General features: G+C 43.5%; 1 protein-coding gene and 1 pseudogene across 4 annotated transcripts; one reads left to right on the plus strand and one right to left on the minus strand.

Moving 5' to 3' along the window:
• Window positions 1-676: 676 nt before the first annotated feature.
• LOC100424446 (protein SSX3-like) lies at window positions 677-8,372 on the minus strand. 4 transcript variants are annotated; one of them, XM_015127350.3, is made up of 7 exons: window positions 8,304-8,372; window positions 7,752-7,867; window positions 7,128-7,222; window positions 5,238-5,287; window positions 3,128-3,263; window positions 1,519-1,623; window positions 677-777 (listed from the first exon to the last, which is right to left on the minus strand). In XM_015127350.3, the coding sequence occupies exons 1-7, from the start codon at window positions 8,370-8,372 to the stop codon at window positions 677-679; spliced, it is 672 nt and encodes a 223-aa protein (XP_014982836.3). The 4 variants fall into 4 exon arrangements, with proteins under 4 accessions (XP_014982836.3, XP_002806264.3, XP_002806265.3 ...); XM_002806219.4 differs by having other exon boundaries at window positions 718-777; window positions 1,478-1,623; XM_002806218.3 differs by lacking the exon at window positions 1,519-1,623.
• Window positions 8,373-8,805: 433 nt separating this feature from the next.
• LOC100430536 (ornithine aminotransferase, mitochondrial-like) lies at window positions 8,806-10,455 on the plus strand (annotated as a pseudogene).
• The last annotated feature ends 8,769 nt before the right edge of the window (window positions 10,456-19,224 follow it).

Raw genomic sequence — 19,224 nt, forward strand, 5'->3', positions numbered from 1 at the left:
GCCCTACCTCAGGACCAGCACAAGCCTTCCACGGTTCCTCAAAGTGAACCATCTGCTCATGCCACAGTGACTTCCTCGCCTGGATTATCAATTCCTAGGCTAGAGGAAGGTGTGGCCCACATATCAGGGCTGACCTGGAGTTTGGGAGCCCACAGCATCCTGGGTAGGGAGCATCTCTGGATATACAGTGCAGGGAGTAGAAAGAGCATGGGAAATCACCCGGGCATGGTGACTCATGCCTGTAAACCCAGCACTTTGGGAGGCAGAGGTGGGTGGCTCACAAGCTCAGTAGTTCAAGAGCAGCCTGACTAACATGGTGAAACCCCGTCTCTACTAAAAATCTAAAAATTAGCCTGGTGTGGTGGTGCACACCTGTAATCCCAGTTACTCAGGAGACTGAGGCAGGAGAATCATTTGAACCCGGGAGCTGGAGGTTGCAGTGAGCCCAGATCATGCCACTACACTCCAGCCTAGGCAACAGAGCAAGACTCCCTCTCAAAACAAAAGAAAAAGAAAGAGCATGAGAAATCTCTTCACTCAGCCTCAATGCTGTACCCTAGAAAATTATGAGAAGGGAATGATTTGGTGAACAAGTGACAAGATGGGATACCAGTACCATAACAGAATAGCACATCTGCAGGGATGTGGGGGATGAGCCGAAGGTTCACTTATGGAGTTACTCTTCATCTTCCTCAGGGTCGCTGATCTCTTCATAAATCACCAGCTGCTTTCTCTCACGCAGTCTGTGGGTCCAGGCATGTTTCCCCCTTTTGGGTCCTATGATGGAGAAGAGTTGGAAGATGAGGGTTGGGTAGGCTGGAGAGTGTTAGGCTCTGTTTTCTCCAAAAAAGGAGATGCCTCCCCAGTCCCAAGTGCCCATGGGCCTTCTTCATCCAGTTTTTCACATTCGCTGGCTTACAGAGGCTGACAGCTTAGACCCACACCAATACAGGCCAAATGCCAATGAAAATTTTAGTTTCTGCCTCCTTCCGTTGTCAGGTTTAGATTCCCAACATCTTCACTTACGGGAACATTCACCCATTCTTCCTTTCATTCAGCACGTATTTAAGGGCATGCAGTCATACCTTGTTTTATGGCACCGCATTTTCATAGTGCTTCGCATATGCTGCAATTTTTTTTTTTGGAAATTCTCATCAATTTTACACTTTTCCATTATTATTATATCTGTTATGGTGATCTGTTATCAGTGAGCTTTGATATTATGACTGCACTTGTTTTGTTGTTCTTTAGTGTTTTAAAGTAATTTTTGTTTTTTATTTTGTGGTTCCACAGTAGGTGTATATTCTTATGGGGTACGTGAGATGCTTTGACACAGGCATGCCATGCGTAATAATCACATCATGGCAAATAGGGTCTCCATGCCCTCAACCATTTATCCTTGTGTTACAAACAATCCAATTACACTCTTTTAGTTTTTTTGTAAATGTACAATTAAGTTATTATTGACTATAATCACCCTGTTGTGTGAAATCGTTTTGGGGGTAACAAGAACTGCACCCATAGACGATGACAAACTTAATAGATGAATGTTATGTGTGTTCTGACTGCTCCACGGATGAGCTCTTCCCTGCCTCTCTTCCTGTTCTTGGGCCTCCCTATTTCCTGAGACACAGCAATACTGAAATTAGGACAGTGAACAACCCTACAATGGCCACTAAGTGTTCAAATGAAAGGAAGAGTCGCATGTCTCTCACTTTAAATCAGAAGCTAGAAATGGCTAAGCTGAGTGAGAAAGGCATGCGGAAAGCCAAGACAGGCTGAAAGCTCCGCCTCTTGCACCAAACAGCCAAGCCGTGAATGCAAAGGAAAAGTTCTTGAAGAAAATAATAATACTAATACTCCAGTGAACACAAGAAGAGGAAAGCAAAACTGCCTTACTGCTCACATAGAGAAAGTGTGTGTGGTCTGGACACAAGATGAAACCAGCCACAACATTCCCTTAAGCCAAAGTCTAATCCAGAGCAAGACCAGAATGCTCTTCAAGTCCGTGAAAGCTGAGAGAGGTGAAGAAGCTGCAGAAGAAAGGTGTGAAGCTAGCAGAGGTTGGTTCATGAGGTTTAAGGAAAGAAGCCGTCTCCATAACATAAAAGTGCAAGGTGAAGCAGCAAACCCTGATGCGGAAGCTGAAGCAAGATATCCAGAAGATCTAGCTAAGATCACTGATGGAGGTGGCTACACTAAGCAGCAGATTTTCAATACAAATAAACTAGCCTTCTATTGGATGAGATGCCATCTAGGACTTTCATAGCTAGAGAGGATTGACTCCAACTTTGAAGAAGTTCTACTGTGGGTAAAATGCTGTCCAATAGCATCACATACTACAGAGAAATCTTTCATGAAAGGGAGAGCTAATTGATGTGGCAAATTTCATTGTCGTCTTCTTTTAAGAAACTGCCACAGCCACTCCACCCTTCAGCAACCACCACCTTGATCAGCCAGCAGCCATCAACACCGAGGCAAGACCCTCCCTCCACCAGCAAAAAGAGTGTGGCTCACTGAAGGCTCAGAAGATTGTTAGCATTTTTAACAATGAATTGTTTTAAAATTAAGGTATGTACATTTTTAGACATAATGCTACGGCACACTTAGTAGACTACAGTATAGTGAAAACGTGATTTTATGCACTACGAAATAAAAAAATATGTGTGTGTGACTCTCTTTATCGCAGTGATCTGAAACTGAACCTGCAATATCTCTGAAGTACACATGTACTGCGTATCAGGCATTGAGCTGAGTAAGATATGATCCCAGGTTATCACAGATAGAATTGCTTGAGCACCTTTCATGTCATCTGGCCTTCTAGATTTAATTTAACGCCTCCAAACAATTTATGAACTCTGACTCTTTATTTCCATCTTATGGACTAGGAGTCTGGAATTGAGAAAATTTGGAAGACTTGCCCCAAGTCACGTGGTTTTTTTATATGGATGACAACTCCAGTCTGTGTCTCTGGAAGTCATGTCTAACGTCTCATCTGGAGCTGGGTGAGCTCCTCAGCCCAGCCTGGACCCAGGCTTGTCTGGGATCCATGCCACACACCCAGTCCCCACACCTGAACATAGCCAGGGAAGCCAGAGGGGTTGTTCCCGAAATTGTTTCCTCTTACCAGATCTCTTGTTAATCTTCTCAGAGGTATTTGGTTTTCCCGGGGGGCACAGCTGTTTCCCATGGTTTTGTGGGCCAGATGCTTCTGGCACTCCCTTCCAATAATTTCCTTCCTCTGCTGGCTTCTTGGGCATGATCTTTATAATGTGAAGGTCACAGATAAACAGTATCAGTGACATTTCTATAGTGCTTTAGAGCTTACAAAGTGTCTTCACATGCATTACCTTAATCAATGTTCTCAACAATGCTGGGAGAGTCACACTTGCCTAAATTAGGAAAAACCTGGGAGATTAGAAGGGAAATGAATAGCCTAAGTGAATGGGGTTTCCAGGGCTAGAATGCTTATCTTCACACTCTTTTAAGACTGGCATTTTGCAAACAGCAAAAATCTCCATGTAATTGAGAGTTTGGTATACAGAAGATTTGGAGAAAAATAGCATTCTAAGAATTCACAAGGTCTACACAGGGAACAGCTTCAATAAAATACAAGGGATCCCATATAAGCTTTTAGAAAGCTGCTGGGAGAGTAAATGTAAAAACATAGAGAGGCAACAAAACACTGCTGAGAAAGATGGTGTGGGGAGATGAATAAAGGGAAGTGAGAGGGAAAGAAATGATTTCCTGAAATTAATCTAGGCAGCAAAGAAAGCAGTACCAGATATGGCATACCACCCTACCGAGGCACCAACACTGAATGTGGAATTCAGTGAGGTGGTACCCATGCCAATTCTGCTTGCATTGGGATGTGTCACTGACCAACAGTCTTACGCTACCTTTTTTTTTTTTTTTTTTTTTTTGAGACAGAGTCTCGCTCTGTCACCAGGCTTGAGTGCAGTGGCATGATCTCGGCTCCCTGCAACATCCGGCTCCCATGTTTAAGCCTGCCACAGCCTCCAGAGTATCTGGGACTAGAGGCAGGTGCTACCACAGCCTGCTAAGTTTTGTATTTTTAGTAGAGACGAGGTTTCACCATGTTGGTCAGGATGGTCTCGATCACTTGACCTCGTGATCTGTCTGCCTCGGCCTCCTAAAGTGCTGGGATTACAATCGTGAGCCACCGCGTCCAGTCCTTAAGCTACTTTTTATTCAGCTCCCTCACTTATGAAATAGTGAACAATACATGTAAAATAGGCTAAGGGAAAGTACTCTCTGAGCTTGTAAACACTGTTTAAATGTAATAATAATAACAATTAATAGCTTTCTGGATCCTTCTTTGAATTTGGTCTCCACACTGGCAACCCAACTCCCAGATCCCTTTACCCTCTAAACCAGACTTGAATCTGCACTTGTGGGATCAATCATTCAGGGGCCTCCGAGGGATCCCCTGGACTGGGACTAGGGCTTCCCAGATGCCCCAGGTGCAGACAAGCCCTCAAGGAGCTCACAGTAGGGAGGGATCAACAGTCAAAGGGACTCTTAGGCCATGTGAGTGGCCCCAGTTACAGAGCAAAGGCCAGCTGATCCTTCCTGTTGCGAGAGTGGGTGTCTCAATGGAAGCACCAGCAGGCCCTATGGGGTAAAGCCCTAGTGAGCAACATCTGAACTTCATAAACAAATGCAAACATGAATGAGCTTTAAATGGCTTGGAGTTCTGTATTAAACTACCACTGCCACAGTGCCCCAGGAAATTCTTTAACATCTCTGTACCCCGATAGCCTCATTTTATTATTATGTTGCTGACAACTAGGATCTATAACATGAACTATGATTCTTTGCTTCTATTGCATGCACCAGGAATCTGGAGCTCAGAGAACTTAGAAGATTTGCGCCAAGTCACATGGCTTTTGTATGGATGACAACCGAAGTATGTGACTCATTATTATTTGGAGATAATAATAGAAACAGTGTCATAGAGATCTTTTTAAGGATTAAATAAATTAATCCATGTGAACTGCTTAAAATAGTATCTGGCATCACTATGAAAACAAAAGTAAGTATTAAGGATCACAACTCTTAGTATTATCAAGCTGTCGATGCTACATCAGTTGCTGTGATAGACATGGGGAGAAGGAGGCAATGAGGGCATTTTTTATATTCTCCCACTCTTACCAGTGTTCACATCCATGAAGGGACAAAGGTTCTCTGGTCCTTTAGATTTGAGAGATACTCACCTTCGGGAAGATTCCCTGGAGCCTGCCGGAAGTCATCTGAGGACGTTCAACTGAAAGAGAATACATCAGAATTTTTCTTTGTTGGTAAAGATTTCCAAACTCTAGAGAGACTTCTGTGGCATGAGGGCATTCTGCAGCGGAGGGTTATGAGTCCACTCACTGTTAAGGAGTTGAGATTTGCTTCTGAATTATGTTTAGTCATGGTTGGTGCATTTGTCTGTGGCATCAATTCAGACTTTTCTATCTCATGGTTTATCAAATGGGGGTTAAACCCCATCACAGTCTCAACTTATATCATTACATATCTTCTACTTTTGCACAAATAATTAAGTTGATTGGTTGGGAATCTGAACTCTATCCACTCAAGATGTACAATAACTGAAAATCATTGTACACTTGAAATGGGTGAATCTTATGGTATGTGAATTAAGCTGTTAAATGTGTGATGAACCATGGATGATTTATTCCAGTGGCTCTGAAATATTTTCAGTATAAAGACACTCCTTTAATGTCAAAAACTTGGCAGATACTCAAGCACTGGATTTTCAGATCTCTTATAGTGATGGTGGGAGATTGTAGAACCTGGCCTGTTTAGTTGGGGAGTAATAGGTCTATTGGAGACGGTTTGGATATTCTGACCTTGTCTTATAATTGTGTTGCCAGAGCAGAAGGGCCAGTAAACACATACGTCCTCTTTATATTCCTGAAATGTACAAAGCTCTCTACCCAGTAACCTGTCTTTTTTTCACCCTATGTTATCTCTGCTCTCTGAGAAGTGGGAAAGCTCTCTGTGTGTTGGATGAGGGATCACTCTTTCAAACTCTCTTCCAAGCTCATCACGGAGAATCGGGGTTGGTTGGGAATGAGAAGACTATTTGGTTTTGACAACATACAGAAAAACAGCGATCTTTATTACCTAATGGGTCATCACTCTCACTCCTAAGATACTTATCCAATACCTACATGCTGTTAATGAGACAAACTCTGGAAGTTTTTGGCGGATCTATAGTTTTAATAGTTTCTTTCTTTTTTTTTTTTTTTTCACTTGTAACACTTTCTTAACTATCCTTTGATTCATTAACAGTGCTTAGAAGAACAATACATCCTTTAAAAAAGAAATATTTCAAACACACAGAAAAGTATAGGGAATAATATTGAGTTCAGTCGGGTCTCAACATTACTACACAGCTATGTTAGGTCTGATTTATTTATTCAGAATATTAGAAATACTACAAACAGGCCGGGTGTGGTAGCTCACACTTGTAATCCCAGCACTTTAAGAGGCTGAGGCAGGTGGATCACCTGAGGTCAGGAAGTTTGAGACCAGCCTGGCCAACATGGTGAAACCCCATCTCTATCAAAAATTTAAAAATCAGCTGGGTGTGGGGGCGCATAACTATAACTCCAGCTACTTGGGAGGCTGAGGCAGGAGAATCACTTGAACCCAGCAGGTGAAAGTTGGAGTGAGCTGAGATTGCCTTATTGCACTCCAACCTGGGCGACAAGAGCTAAACTCCATCTCGAAAACAAAAACAAACAAAACACACTATCAAGAAGTCACGGCTGTAGCTATCTGTGCAGCACTCACCAATCGCTGCCCTCCCTCCTCCACTTACAGCCAGTCACCTTAACTTGATGACTTTTTATTCACATTCATGTTTCTATACATTTACCATTTACTTATTTTCCAAAAAATATATATTCTTATTTTGCATGTTTTAAAATTTTATATGAATAGCCTCTGTAGTTAACTTTCTGTATGCATTTTTTTTTTTCACTCAGCCCTGATGTGTATAAGGGAACAAACGCCTGAGGATCTTTCCCAGGTAGCTGAGCTGAAAAGCTGCTGGGCTTGAGGAGAGCCTTTCCAGCCCCTTCCCATCTACTCACCCTGATTCCCATGGTTACAGTCATTATCAGAATCATTCCCCTGGAAGTCTGTGGCCCGTTTATTACGCATGAAAGGTGGGAGGGTGACCTTGAAATGTAGAAAGAAGCAAAGTGTTTACTGCTTAAGAGAGAAGCTTAGGCCTGGAATGGTGGCTCACGTCTATAGTACCAGCACTTTGGGAGGCTGAGGTGGGAGGATTACTTGAGGCCAGGAATTCAAGGCTGCAGTGAGCTATGATTGCACTACTGCACTCTAGGCTAGGTGACAGACTGAGACTCTGACTCAAAAAAAAAAAAAAAAAAAAGAGAGAGACAAACCGAGAGAAGGACGGTGGGGGTGGGGAGCAGTGGGGGGTGCCGGGATGCCACAGAGACGGTTGGGCTCATCAGAACAGACGTCTATGGGAGAGAAACATGCAGGATCTAGGTACGAGCTCCACTCTGGCCAGCCCCTGCCCTCAGCCCTGACAGGATACAGAAGAGCAGAACACCCAGAAGCTGCCTTGTGACTTTTCCCTGAACAAAGGAAAATGTGGGGTACTTTCTGCAGCCTAAGAAGTAGCCAAAGCAGAAAAAGGGATGCTCATGTGTCCCCAGACTTGTCGTACCTAGAACTTTCTGTTACCTAGTTTAGTCATGGCCTCATACTTTCTCTTCATATACACATAGATGATTTTCTCTGAGGTTTTCATCTTTTCCCACTCTTTCTTAGGGAAGTATTTGGCAATATCATCAAAGGCCTAGAAAAAAAAAAAAAAGGAATTCTGGCAGTGACTCAGCTAGGCATGTCTGCCATTCAGCTGGAGCCGCTTCCTGTGTGCTGGATCTGGGAAGTGGAGATGATAATCCGTCCTGGTTGATGCCATGGCTAACTGAGACAACATCGGGGACCCACCCTAGCTTCTTTCCTGCCACACAGTAGGGCTTTAATACTGCTGGCTGGCTCTCTTCCCACCTTCCAGAATGGACTGAGAGTCCATTCTGGAAATGAAGTGCAAGATCACAGACTTGTCTCCAGGATGCTAGGTGATGACAGAGTGAGGGTAGGGGGCTCCAAAGGCTCCAGATCTCCCTGAGACCCTGCTCCTTGTCTCCAGTATCTCTGTTCACCCCTCCTCAGAAACCTGGTCACCCCACACTGTCCCCTGGGTCACTACTCTGCCCCCTCCAGGTCACCTTTTGTATCTTCTCTGGTGTTTGAGCATCATCCCTAGCTCTCTTTGCACAGTCTTCATCTCTGTTCATGCCACCGGGACCAGTCTGACCTGCAAGAGAAACTGCCTGAGTCTTTCCAGCTGCAGGACCTTTGGTCCTGTGTAGGGAGAAATCTGTAAAGGCCGGTCACACTCAGTCACCTGGAATCAGGTGCTGCATTTCTCCATCCGGGGCTTATCTGTCTGTGAGTAAGGGGAGAAGTCAGATGAAAACAGGGAACCAGGGGTCTCTGGGAGAAGTATTGATTGGGGATAACAGGTTTCCTATGGGCGAAGCAGCCTTGAGCCTTTAGGAGGAGGTTGGCTACTCTTGTTAGTAGTTTCCCTAGAGCTAGGCTTACCCTGAAAGCTGTGCAGACCCTTGTTGTGGAGGCAGGGATGTGACTGTGCAATTGTATTGAGTGGGGGCGTTCTGACCCTGCCACTCAATAAATAAAGGAAGGGAAGTGAGTCCCAGAGATAACATGGTCTCTCTGGTGATGGATCTGATCAGGCAGACGGATGGGGGGTTCTGTTCTGTTGAAGAGAATTGAGCATGACTACTATGAATGGATTTAGAGGCTATTACTGGGTGATTTGTAAATTATTAGAATGAAGAGAGCTAGAATTTCTGAGACTAAAAGAGCCCACCAACACTTAGAATGTGGGGCATTTCAAGATGTAACAATCCGCCAGGAGTGGTGGTTCATGCCTGTAATCCCAGCACATTGGCCAATCCTCCCACCTTGATCTCAGGAGTACGGGTATGCACCACTCCGCCCCCACTAATATTTTTATTTTTGTTTTTTAGTAGAGATAGTTTTGCTATGTTGACAAGTTGGTCTTGACCTCCTGGGCTCAAGCAATACTCCCGCCTTGGCTTTGGGACTACAGGCATGCACCACCTTGCCTTTTGCTATATTTCCCAGGCTGGTCTTGACCTCCTGGGCTCACTCAATGATTTGAACCCGGGAAGCAGAGGTTGCATAGAGCTGACATCATACCACTGCACTCCAGCTTGGGCGACAGAGCAAGATTGTCAAATAAATAAATAAATGGAAGAAAGAAAGAAAGAAAGAAAGAAAGAAAGAAAGAAAGAAAGAAAGAAAGAAAGAAAGAAAGAAAGAAGGGAGAGAGAGAAAGAAAAAAGGAAAGAAAGAAGGAAAGAAAGAAAGAAGAAAGAAAGACCAGTTGAAACTCTATAAGAACAATAAGCTTTGTGGTATTTTTACTTACCCTCGTCCCATCTCATGTTCCCAGCTTGGTACTGTTCATTGCTGATGAAATACAGATAGGACTGGCCAAAAATGGTAGATGGCTGGCTATTGATCATGAAAATGTCAGACCTGATATAGTCTTCCTTGGAAAGGCCCTTTCTAGGGGTTGATACTCTGTGACTGCGGTGCTGTGGGACAATGGCATAATACTGACCATTAAACCAGGGGAACATGGTTACACATATGGTGGCAATACACTAGGCTGCTGAGTGGCCATTGCAGCCCTTGAGGTTTTAGAAGAAGAAAACCGTGCTGAAAATGCAGAAAAAAATGGATATTATCTTGAGAAATGAACCCATGAAGCTACCTTCTGATGCTGTAACTGCCGTAAGAGGAAAATGATTGCTTTATTTATTCATTTAGTTATTTTTTTGAGTCAGAGGTTCACTCTGGTTACCCAGGCTGGAGTGCAATGGTGCGATCTTGGCTCACTGCAGCCTCTGCCTCCTGGGTTCAAGCGATTCTCCTGCCTCAGCCTCCTGAGTAGCTGGGATTACAGGCATATGCCCCTATGCCCAGCTAATTTTTGTATTTTTAGTAGAGACGGGGTTTCGCCATGTTGGCCAAGCTGGTCTTGAACTCCTGACCTCAGGTAATGCACCTGCCTCAGCCTACCAAAATGTTGGGATTACAGGCATGAGCTACTGTGCCCAGGAGGAAAAGAATTTTAAATGCAATTGTTATTCAAGACAACAAAGGTTGTGATGCTTGGAAGGTATGTCTACGACTTCGAGATTGTGGACTTCTGGCCAAGCCAATCCATGATGACATCATGAGGTTTCGCCTCTGCTAGTAGTCAAGGAGGATGACATTCGAGAGTCCAGAGAAATCATTAACAAGACTATCTTGTCGTTCTAAGTGTAGCAGCTGTTTTCAGTGGTGCTTGGGAGCTGGCTGCAGACAGGTGGTCCTGTAAAAGCTCTGCTCTTAATGCAGGCACATTCCACTCCCTTGTGTCTTCAAAACCTTTTTCTGGAATATATGTTTTTTTTTTTCAGTTGATACATAATAGAACAATGTTTGTGAAGCTCCCTTTTGCTTTGTAACATAATAGAATGTAATGGCATCTACATTCAGTGAAAGTGTTTTGATGTGCAGAACATGGCCGGTTACAGTGGTTCATGCTTGTAATCCCAGCATTTTGGGAGGGCGAGGTGGGTGGATCACTTGAGGTCAGGAGTTTGAGACCAGCCTGGCCAACATGGAGAAACCCCATCTCTACTAAAAATACAAAAATTAGCTAGGTGAGTTGGTGGGTGCCTGTAGTCCTAGCTACATGGGAGGCTGAGACAGGTGAATCACTGGAACCCGAAAGGCAGATGTCGCAATGAGCCGAGATCATGCCACTGCATTCCAGCCTAGGTGACAGAGGGAGAATCCCTCTTGGGGGAGAAAATAAAAGGTACAGAACATTTCCATCACCACAATGCTATCTCTTGTGCTACTCATTTTTAGTAATACTCACTCTCCTCCCATCCACCATCCCTACCCCCTGGCAACCACTAACCTGTTTTTCATTTCCACAATTTTGTCTTTTCTACAATGCTGTACAAATGAAATATATAGTATATGACATTTTAAGGGCTTATTTCACTCAGCACAAATACCTGGAGATTCACCCAAGATATTAATATTTGTGTATCAATAGTTCATTGTTGCTGTTGTTGTTGAGACAGAGTCTCACTCTGTCTCCTAGGCTGGAGTGTGGTGGTAGATTACAGGCATGCATCATCATGTCGGTCTAATTTTTGTATTTTTAGTAGAGATGGGTTTCCCATGTTGCCCAGACTGGTCTCGAACTCCAGGCCTCAAGGGATCTGCCCTCCATCCACCTTGACCTTTCAGTGCGCTGGGATTACAACACTCAGCCTACCATTGAGTTTTGAGAGTATTATACATATCCATTATATATTCTGAATGTGAGTCCTGTCTTGGATATGTGGTTTGCAAATATTTTCTCCTAGTCAAGACCCTGTTTTTTCATCCTTTTAACAGGGTTTCTTGCAGAGCACAAGTTTTAAATTGAGTGAAATCTAATTTATTTGTTTTCCTTATGGATTATGCTTTTTGTATCGTTCACTATGCCCTAGACCTCAGACGTTTGTCCTATGCTTTCTTGTAAAAGTTTTTTTTTTTTTTAGTTTTATATTTTAGATTTAAATTTATGACCCACTTCAGGTTTTTTTTGTATAAAAACATGAAGATTAGGTCTTGTTTTTTTTTTTTTTTTTTTTTTTTTTTTCAGCCTATGGCTCTGCAACTGCTCCAGGACCATTTGTTCAGCAGATGATCTTTCCTTCTTTTTGTCTCTTTGTAAAAAATCAGTGTGGGGATATTCATAGGTTCTCTATTTTGTTACAGTGATCTGAGTGTCTATTCTTCTCCCAATACTATACAGTCTTGATTCCTGTAGCTATATAAGAAATATTGAAATATGGTAGAGCCATTCCTCCCACCTTATTCTTCCTTTTCAAAAATTGTCTTAGCTATATATATATATACACACACACACACACACACATACAAACATATATATATATATATTTGAGATGCAGTCTGACTTGTGTTGCCGAAGCTGGAGTGCAGTAGGGTGATCTCGGCTCACTGCAACCTCCGCCTCCTGGGTTCAAGTGATTCTCCTCTCTCGGCCTCCCTAGTAGCTGGGATTACAGGCGTGTGCCACCAAACCTGGCTAATTTTTGTATTTTTAGTAGAGAGGGGGTTTTGCCATGTTGGCCAGGCTGTCCTTGAACTCCTGACCTCAAGCAATCTGCCCGTCTCAGCCCTCCAAAGTGCTGGGATTACAGGCATGAGCCACCGGGCCCAGCATTGTCTAAGCTATTGAAAATTTGTTACAGCAGCAATCAAAAATGAAAACACATGGAAACATTTATTAGTGAAACAAAAGAGAAAGTTAAGAAACAGACTAATCTATATGCAAACTTCAGCATGCATTTCCAAATGGGGCAAAAGATGATGGGTTGTATAATAAATGATTGCTTGACAAGTGTCTATCCATTTGAAAAAACGAAGATTAAATCCTTACTTTGAACCACATAAAATAATAAATTCTAAAAATTCAGTGACGTAAATGTGAAAACATGAAATCATAAAGAACTAGATGAAAATGTGGTAAAATATTACAGTGTAAGACATCTTGAGTTGGCATAGGCACTTCCTGACATTACACCAACGCTATAAACAATGAATCTGACATAAAGATGTAAAAATTAAAGTATCGTCTAATTCAGAAGACACCATAAACAACTGTTTAAAAAGGCAAATTTTGGGGAAATTGGTGAAGCATCCACAATAAATCAACAGTAACCATCTCTAATATAAAACAAAGCTTTTGCATATCAACAAGAGAAACCGGAACAACCCAATGAAAAAATGTGTTCAGGCATGGCACTACTTCACCGTATAGCAGAAAAGGATTACAAAATAGGAAGTATGAAAGGAAAATAATAAAGGAAATGGAGAATAGATCCCAGAAGTTTCAACATTCATCCAATAGAAGTTCCAGAGATAGGCCAGGCGCAGTGACTCATGCCTATAATCCCAGCCCTTTGGGAGGCTGAGGTGGGCAGATCACCTCAGGTCACAAATTTGAGACCAGCCTGGCCAACATGGTGAAACTACATCTCTACCAAAAATACAAAAATTAGCTGGGCATGGTGGCACATGCCTGTAATCCTAGCTATTAGCAGCACTGAGGCAGGAGGATCACTTGGACCTGGGAGGCAGAGGTTGCAGTGAGCCGAGATCATGCCACTGCACTCCAACCTGGGCAACAGAGTAAGACTCCATCTCGAAAATAAAAAAGTTCCAGAGGTAGAGACAGAGAATAGAAGGACTGGGCCTGGCACCATGGCTCAGGCCTGTAATCCTAGCATTTTGGGACGCTGAGGCAGGCAGATCACCTGAGGTCGGGAGTTTGAGACCTGCATGGCCAACAGGGTGAAACCCCGTCTTTACTAGGGGTTGGTGGTGGGCGCCTGAAATCCCAGCTATTGAGGAGTTCAGAGCAGTTCCCAGTAAGAAAACCCTTGATGGTTTGGCCCCACTGGGGGATGGCATGTCTTCAAGTGGGAAAAGGTCAGAGGCCACAGATGGAGGATCAGCCCAGGTGGAGCTTTCTAAGTTGCATTCTTTTTTCTCCTTGTTTTCTGGAAGGCTTATTACCTGTTCTGTGAACATATAGAGCAGACACTTGGCAGGGCTGGCCCAGTGCTAGCCCAAAGTGGCGTGATAACATGAAGGAACAGGGGACTTGGAAAGCTCCTAGAAAAAGTGCAGACTCATCAAAGCTGGCCAGTAACTGAGCATTCCTTTCCTACCTCTCCCTCTGCCCTCTGAGCTACGCAATTACAACCAATATCACTCACCCATAGACTCCCTCCACACTGTAAGGCAGAAATCCTGTAAGCGTCCCTGGGGGCTCATAGTCTAGGGACTGGAGAGAAGAATTGGCTCAGTTCAGCTCTAGAGGCTCCGTATCCTACGACCTATCAATCCAGAAACCCTGAAACTCACGTGGAGTGTCTGGGCTGACACATCTTCCCAGGCACAAAGAGTTATATAGAAAAACTGTCAGATAGGCCAGGCGCAATGGCTCATGCCTGTAATCCCAGTACTTTGGAAGGCTGAGGCGGGAGGATCCCCTGAGGTCAGCAGTTTGAGACCAGCCTGGTCAACATGTCGAAATCCCATCTCTACTAAAAATACAAAATTAGCTGGGCATGGAGGTGCACGCCTGTAACCCCAGCTACTCAGGAGGCTGGGGCAGGAGAATCACTTGAACCTGGGAGGCGGAGGTTGCAGTGAGGTGAGATCACACCATTGCACTTCAGCCTGGGCAATAGTGAAACCGTCTTAACAACAACAACAACAAAAGGCTGGGCATGGTGGCTCACGCCTGTAATCCCAGCACTTTGAGAGGCTGAGGCAGGCGGCTCGTCTGAGATCAGGAGTTCGAGACCAGCCTGGCCAACATGGTGAAACCCCGTCTCTATTAAAAATACAAAAATTAGCCTGGCCTACTGTCACACGCCTGTGGTCCCAGCTACTCAAAGGGCCAAGGCAGGAGAATTGCTTGGACTCAGGAGGCAGAGGTGCAGTGAGCCAAGATCGAGTCACTGCACTCCAGCCTGGGCGAAACAGCAAGACTCTGTCTCAAATAAATAAATAGAAAGAAAACCTATTGGATAGATTTGATATGAAAACATTAACTGCTCAAATAAATAATTCAGTGGAATAGATTCGATATTAAAACGGATATAGTTGAAAAGGCAATTACTGAGCTGAGGAAGTGAGTCTGAAGAATTCATAAAAGTAATGGTAATGGATAGAGATGAAGTAAATGAAAGAAAAGTTAATTAATAGGGAGGATAGAAGAATAAATGTTGAAACACATCTAATAGTAGCCTTATAAGAAGAGAATATAGTCATTAAAAAGGAGAGTGTACTTTAATAAGTAATGGATGAGAATTTCTCAGATTTAGACAAATGTCTTAAGATTTAAAGGGATCATCATACACACACACACAGATACACACACACACAGGAACAGTGAAACGAAAAATTGTGGAAGACAAAGAAAAAATATTTTTAAAATGATCAGAGAAATAGCAGGTTACTTACAAGGAAAAATATTTAAACCTTCATCCTATCTCTCAAACACCACACTGGAGGCAAGGATATAATGGTGTAATAACTCCAAAGTGTTGAACGAAAGGAATTTTTATTTTTTTTTAGACAGAGTCTCACTTTGCCACCCAGGCTGACTTGCAGTGGCATGATCTCGGCTCACTGCAACCTCTACCTCCCAGTTTCAAGCGATTCTCCTCCACAGCCTCCTGAGTAGCTGGGACTATGGGTGCACAGCACCACGCCCGGCTAATTTTTGTACTTTTAGTAGAGATGGGGTTTCGCCATGTTGGAGAGGCTGATCTCGAACTCCTGACCTGAGGTGATCTGCCCGCCTTGGCCTCCCAATGTGCTGGGATTATAGGGTCAAGCCACTGTGCCCAGCGAAAGAAAGGAATTTTAATATTTGCTGGAATACGGCAATGTCAAGCATATAACACTTTAGGAGACTGAAGACATAGGGAAATGTTAAAGCAAACAAGTATTTATTGCACTTATTAAAGACTGTAAGGAAGGGCCAGCTGCAGTGACTCATGCCTGTAATCCCAGCACTTTGGGAGCCCGAGGCAAGAGGATTGGCTGAGCCCAGGAATTCAAGACCAACCTGGGCAACACGGCGAAACCCAGTCTGTACAAAAAATACAAAAATTAGGCGGGCATATCAAGTTCCTGGGTCTGTAGAGAATTAAAAAAAAAAAAAATAGCTGGTTTTGGTGGTGCGTACCTGTAGCCCCAGCTAGTCGGGAGGCTGGAGCGGGAAGATTGCTTGGACCCTGGAGTTTGAGGCTGCAGTGAGCTAGGATTGGGTCACTGCACTCCAGCCCGAGTGACAGAGTGAGACTTTGTCTCACAAAATATAAAAAAGATCCTAAGGACGATTTTACTCAGAGGGGGGACTACTGTGATAGGTACAGGGATCACTGCAATGGGCTCTTGCGGTGGGATCGTGATATTAGGATCGACTTCAACTCCACCAAGGACAAGTGGGGATTTGTAGTCAGGGAGTAGGAGCAGGGGGTCAGAAGATGAGAAATTACTTGGAGGAAATCTCAGGTGCAGGGGGATTCTGGCTAAACTGACTTGACAGGATTTTTGCTGAAACCGGCTAAATGGGCAGAGTCTCTGGATGAAGGACAGAGTCTGAGGTTGGGACCTAGTCAGAAACAGGACTCAGAGGAGCCTCACTCAAGTTTGGTCAAAGGAGGGTGACTCTCTCTGAAAGCGTAAGCAATAAAGTCAATAGCAGTAAAATGAACGGATCACAAAGGAGAATTTTTGTGCAATGCTAAGCAGGACTCTGCTTTAACCATTGTGAAGGTTGATTATGTGAAGTGAGTTGTTCTTAGTTTTTTATAAATTCTTATTTGCAGAGAAAGCCTTCAGGTACTATGCTTCAGAGAGAATAGGTTGTAACATGTTTTGTTTTTGTTTTGTTTTGCTTTTGTCTCAGAAACAAAAAAAAAAACCTAATAAATGCAGTTAAGACACTATCTTAAAACAAATTCCCCGTTTTCTTACACTGATTATTTAAAAGATAAAGAAAAACAGATCAACACGTTAAGAAAACCTAATTCAAACCTAGAGGAGGAGACTCGTCCTGCTCCAGTGTACCCTTGACACTAATGTTCGATTTTTAGAAAAACTGATAAAAAATTTATTTTCAATACTAACCAATCTGATCATATATAAGACTGCCTTCTCAAAGCTCATCCCTCATAAACCCTCAACAACTTGTCTAGAGACTCTATCATTTTCTCACCCCCAGTCTTAGTCCCATAATTTTTCATTTTTATATTGGACTCCAATCTAGGTACCAGTAAAATGTTAGAGGAAAGGCATAAACTGAGGAAAGGACTCTTAAGCAAAAAGAGTCCAGGAAAATTCTAAGCCTATCAAGATTACAAAAGACTCTAAAATTAGGAGAGGCACTGTCAGGAAGGTATGCTCTATCAGGAAGGTATGCTCTAGAGAGAAAGTCAAGAATGGGGCCATGTTTGCTAGTGCTGAAGAGATTGGGCACGTGACTCAAGGAGCTCTTCCACTATGCTCAGCCATAGCTGGTAATAGAAATGATATTACCTGGGAAAGATCCACAAAGGACCTGCTGGTCTAAAGGTGTGAATCACTATGACATACATTCTGAGAGGAGGGCTATGGGACCAGAGGAGAGAGCTTCAAGCTACAGAGGATTTTTCTGAATCCTAGAAGCCAAATGGAATTTGTCCTGCTAGATTTCAAAATGGTTGGAAGCAGCGACTCCTTCCTTTCTTCCATTTTCTCCCATTTGAAATGGAAACATCTGTAACTATTATCCTACACCTGTCCCACCACTGTATTTTTGGAACAGATAACTTGTTTTCTAGTGTCACGAATTCACAGCAGGAGAATTTTGCCCCAGGATGTTTCATAACCAGAGTCTCATCCATATCTGTTTTAGATGAGGAGACTTGGTACTTCTGAGCTGATCTTATTTGGATAAGATGTTGGACTTCTGCGAATGTTGCATGGTTTGAGACATTTGAGGATTTGGGGATGGGGTGCATGTATTTTGCATGTGGGAGAGATGTGAATCCTCGGGGGCCAGAGGGCAAACTGTGGTAGACTGAACAATGTCCCTCCAAAAGATAGCCACATGGTAACCCCTGGAACCCGTGAGTGTTAACTTACAACAAAAAAAGTGATTATGTTGGTCAGGTGTGGTGGCTCACACCTGTAATCCCAGCACTTTGGGAGGGCGAGGTGGGTGGGTCACGAGGTCAGGAGTTCAAGACCAGCCTGGCCGAGATGGTGAAACCCCATCTCCACTAAAACTACAAAAATTAGCTGGGCATGGTGGTGGGCATCTGTAATCCCAGCTACTCAGAAGGCTGAGGCAGAGAATTGCTTGAACTCGGGAGGCAGAGGTTGCAGTGAGCCGAGATCACACCACTGCACTCCAGCCTGGGTGACAGAGTGAGACTCCATCTCAAAAAAAAAAAAAAAAGTAATTATGCTAAAGATCCTGAGATGGGGGAGATTCTCCTGGATTATCTGGGTGGGCCCTAAATGTAATAATGAGTGTCCTTATCAGATTGAGGCAGGGAGATCTGACACAGACAGAAGAGAAGAAGGCAGTATGACTGCCATGGTTTGAATGTCCCCACCAAAACTTGTGCTGAAATGTAATTGCCATTGTAACAATATTAAGAGGTGGGCTGTCGGGAAGTGATTAATGCCATTGTCATAAGAGTGGATTAGTTATCATGAGACTGGGTTTGTTATAAAAGGGAGTTTAGCCACATTTTCTCTGTCTGTCTCCTGCACTTGCTTTTACCTTTCATCCTTCCACCGTGGCACAACCCTCACCAGATGCCAGCGCCATGCTCTTGGACTCCTAGCCTCTAGAACTGTACACCAAATAAACGTCTCTCCTTTATAAATTATCCAGTTTGTGGTATTCCATTATAGTAACAGAAAACAAATGAAGGCAATGACCATGGAAATAGAGATTAGAGTGATGCAGCCATGTATTAGTCTGTTCTCACACTGCTATAAAGAACGGCCCGAGACTGGGCAATTTATAAAGGAAAGAGATTTAGTTGACTCACAGTTCTGCATGGCCTCATTGAAATTTTTCCTTCTTTCTTTGGCCTCAGGAAACAATCATGGCCAAAGGTGAAGAGGAAGCAAAGACTTTCTTCACATGGTGGCTGGAGACAGAAGTGCAAGCAGGGGAAATGCCAGATGCTTATAAAACCATCAGATCTCCTGAGAACTCACTGTCACAAGAACAGCATGGGGAAAACCGCTCCCATGGGGATTTTTAATCCGTGGGGATTGCAATTCGAGATGAGATTTGGGTGGAGACACAGAGCCAAACCATATCAAGCCACAAGCCAAGAAATGCTGGCAATCACCGGAAGCTGGAAGAGGCAAGGAACAGATTCTCTCCTAGAGCCTCTAGAAGAGTACAGCCCTGCTGACACCAACTTGATTTCA

This window comes from Macaca mulatta, chromosome X, assembly GCF_049350105.2.
Source record: "Macaca mulatta isolate MMU2019108-1 chromosome X, T2T-MMU8v2.0, whole genome shotgun sequence".
NCBI lineage: Eukaryota > Metazoa > Chordata > Mammalia > Primates > Cercopithecidae > Macaca > Macaca mulatta.

Bases quoted from the DNA above. Each gene is read 5' to 3' on its own strand.
- LOC100424446 (XM_015127350.3), bottom strand. From the start codon at position 8,372: ATGAACAGAGATGAAGACTGTGCAAAGAGAGCTAGGGATGATGCTCAA. The intron at 7,223-7,751 runs TAACAGAAAGTT...CTTCTTTCTACA, and splicing joins GAGGCCATGACTAAACTAGG to TTTCAAGGTCACCCTCCCAC. The intron at 778-1,518 runs GTGCAGTTCTTG...TCTCCATCATAG, and splicing joins AAGTTTGTCATCGTCTATGG to GACCCAAAAGGGGGAAACAT.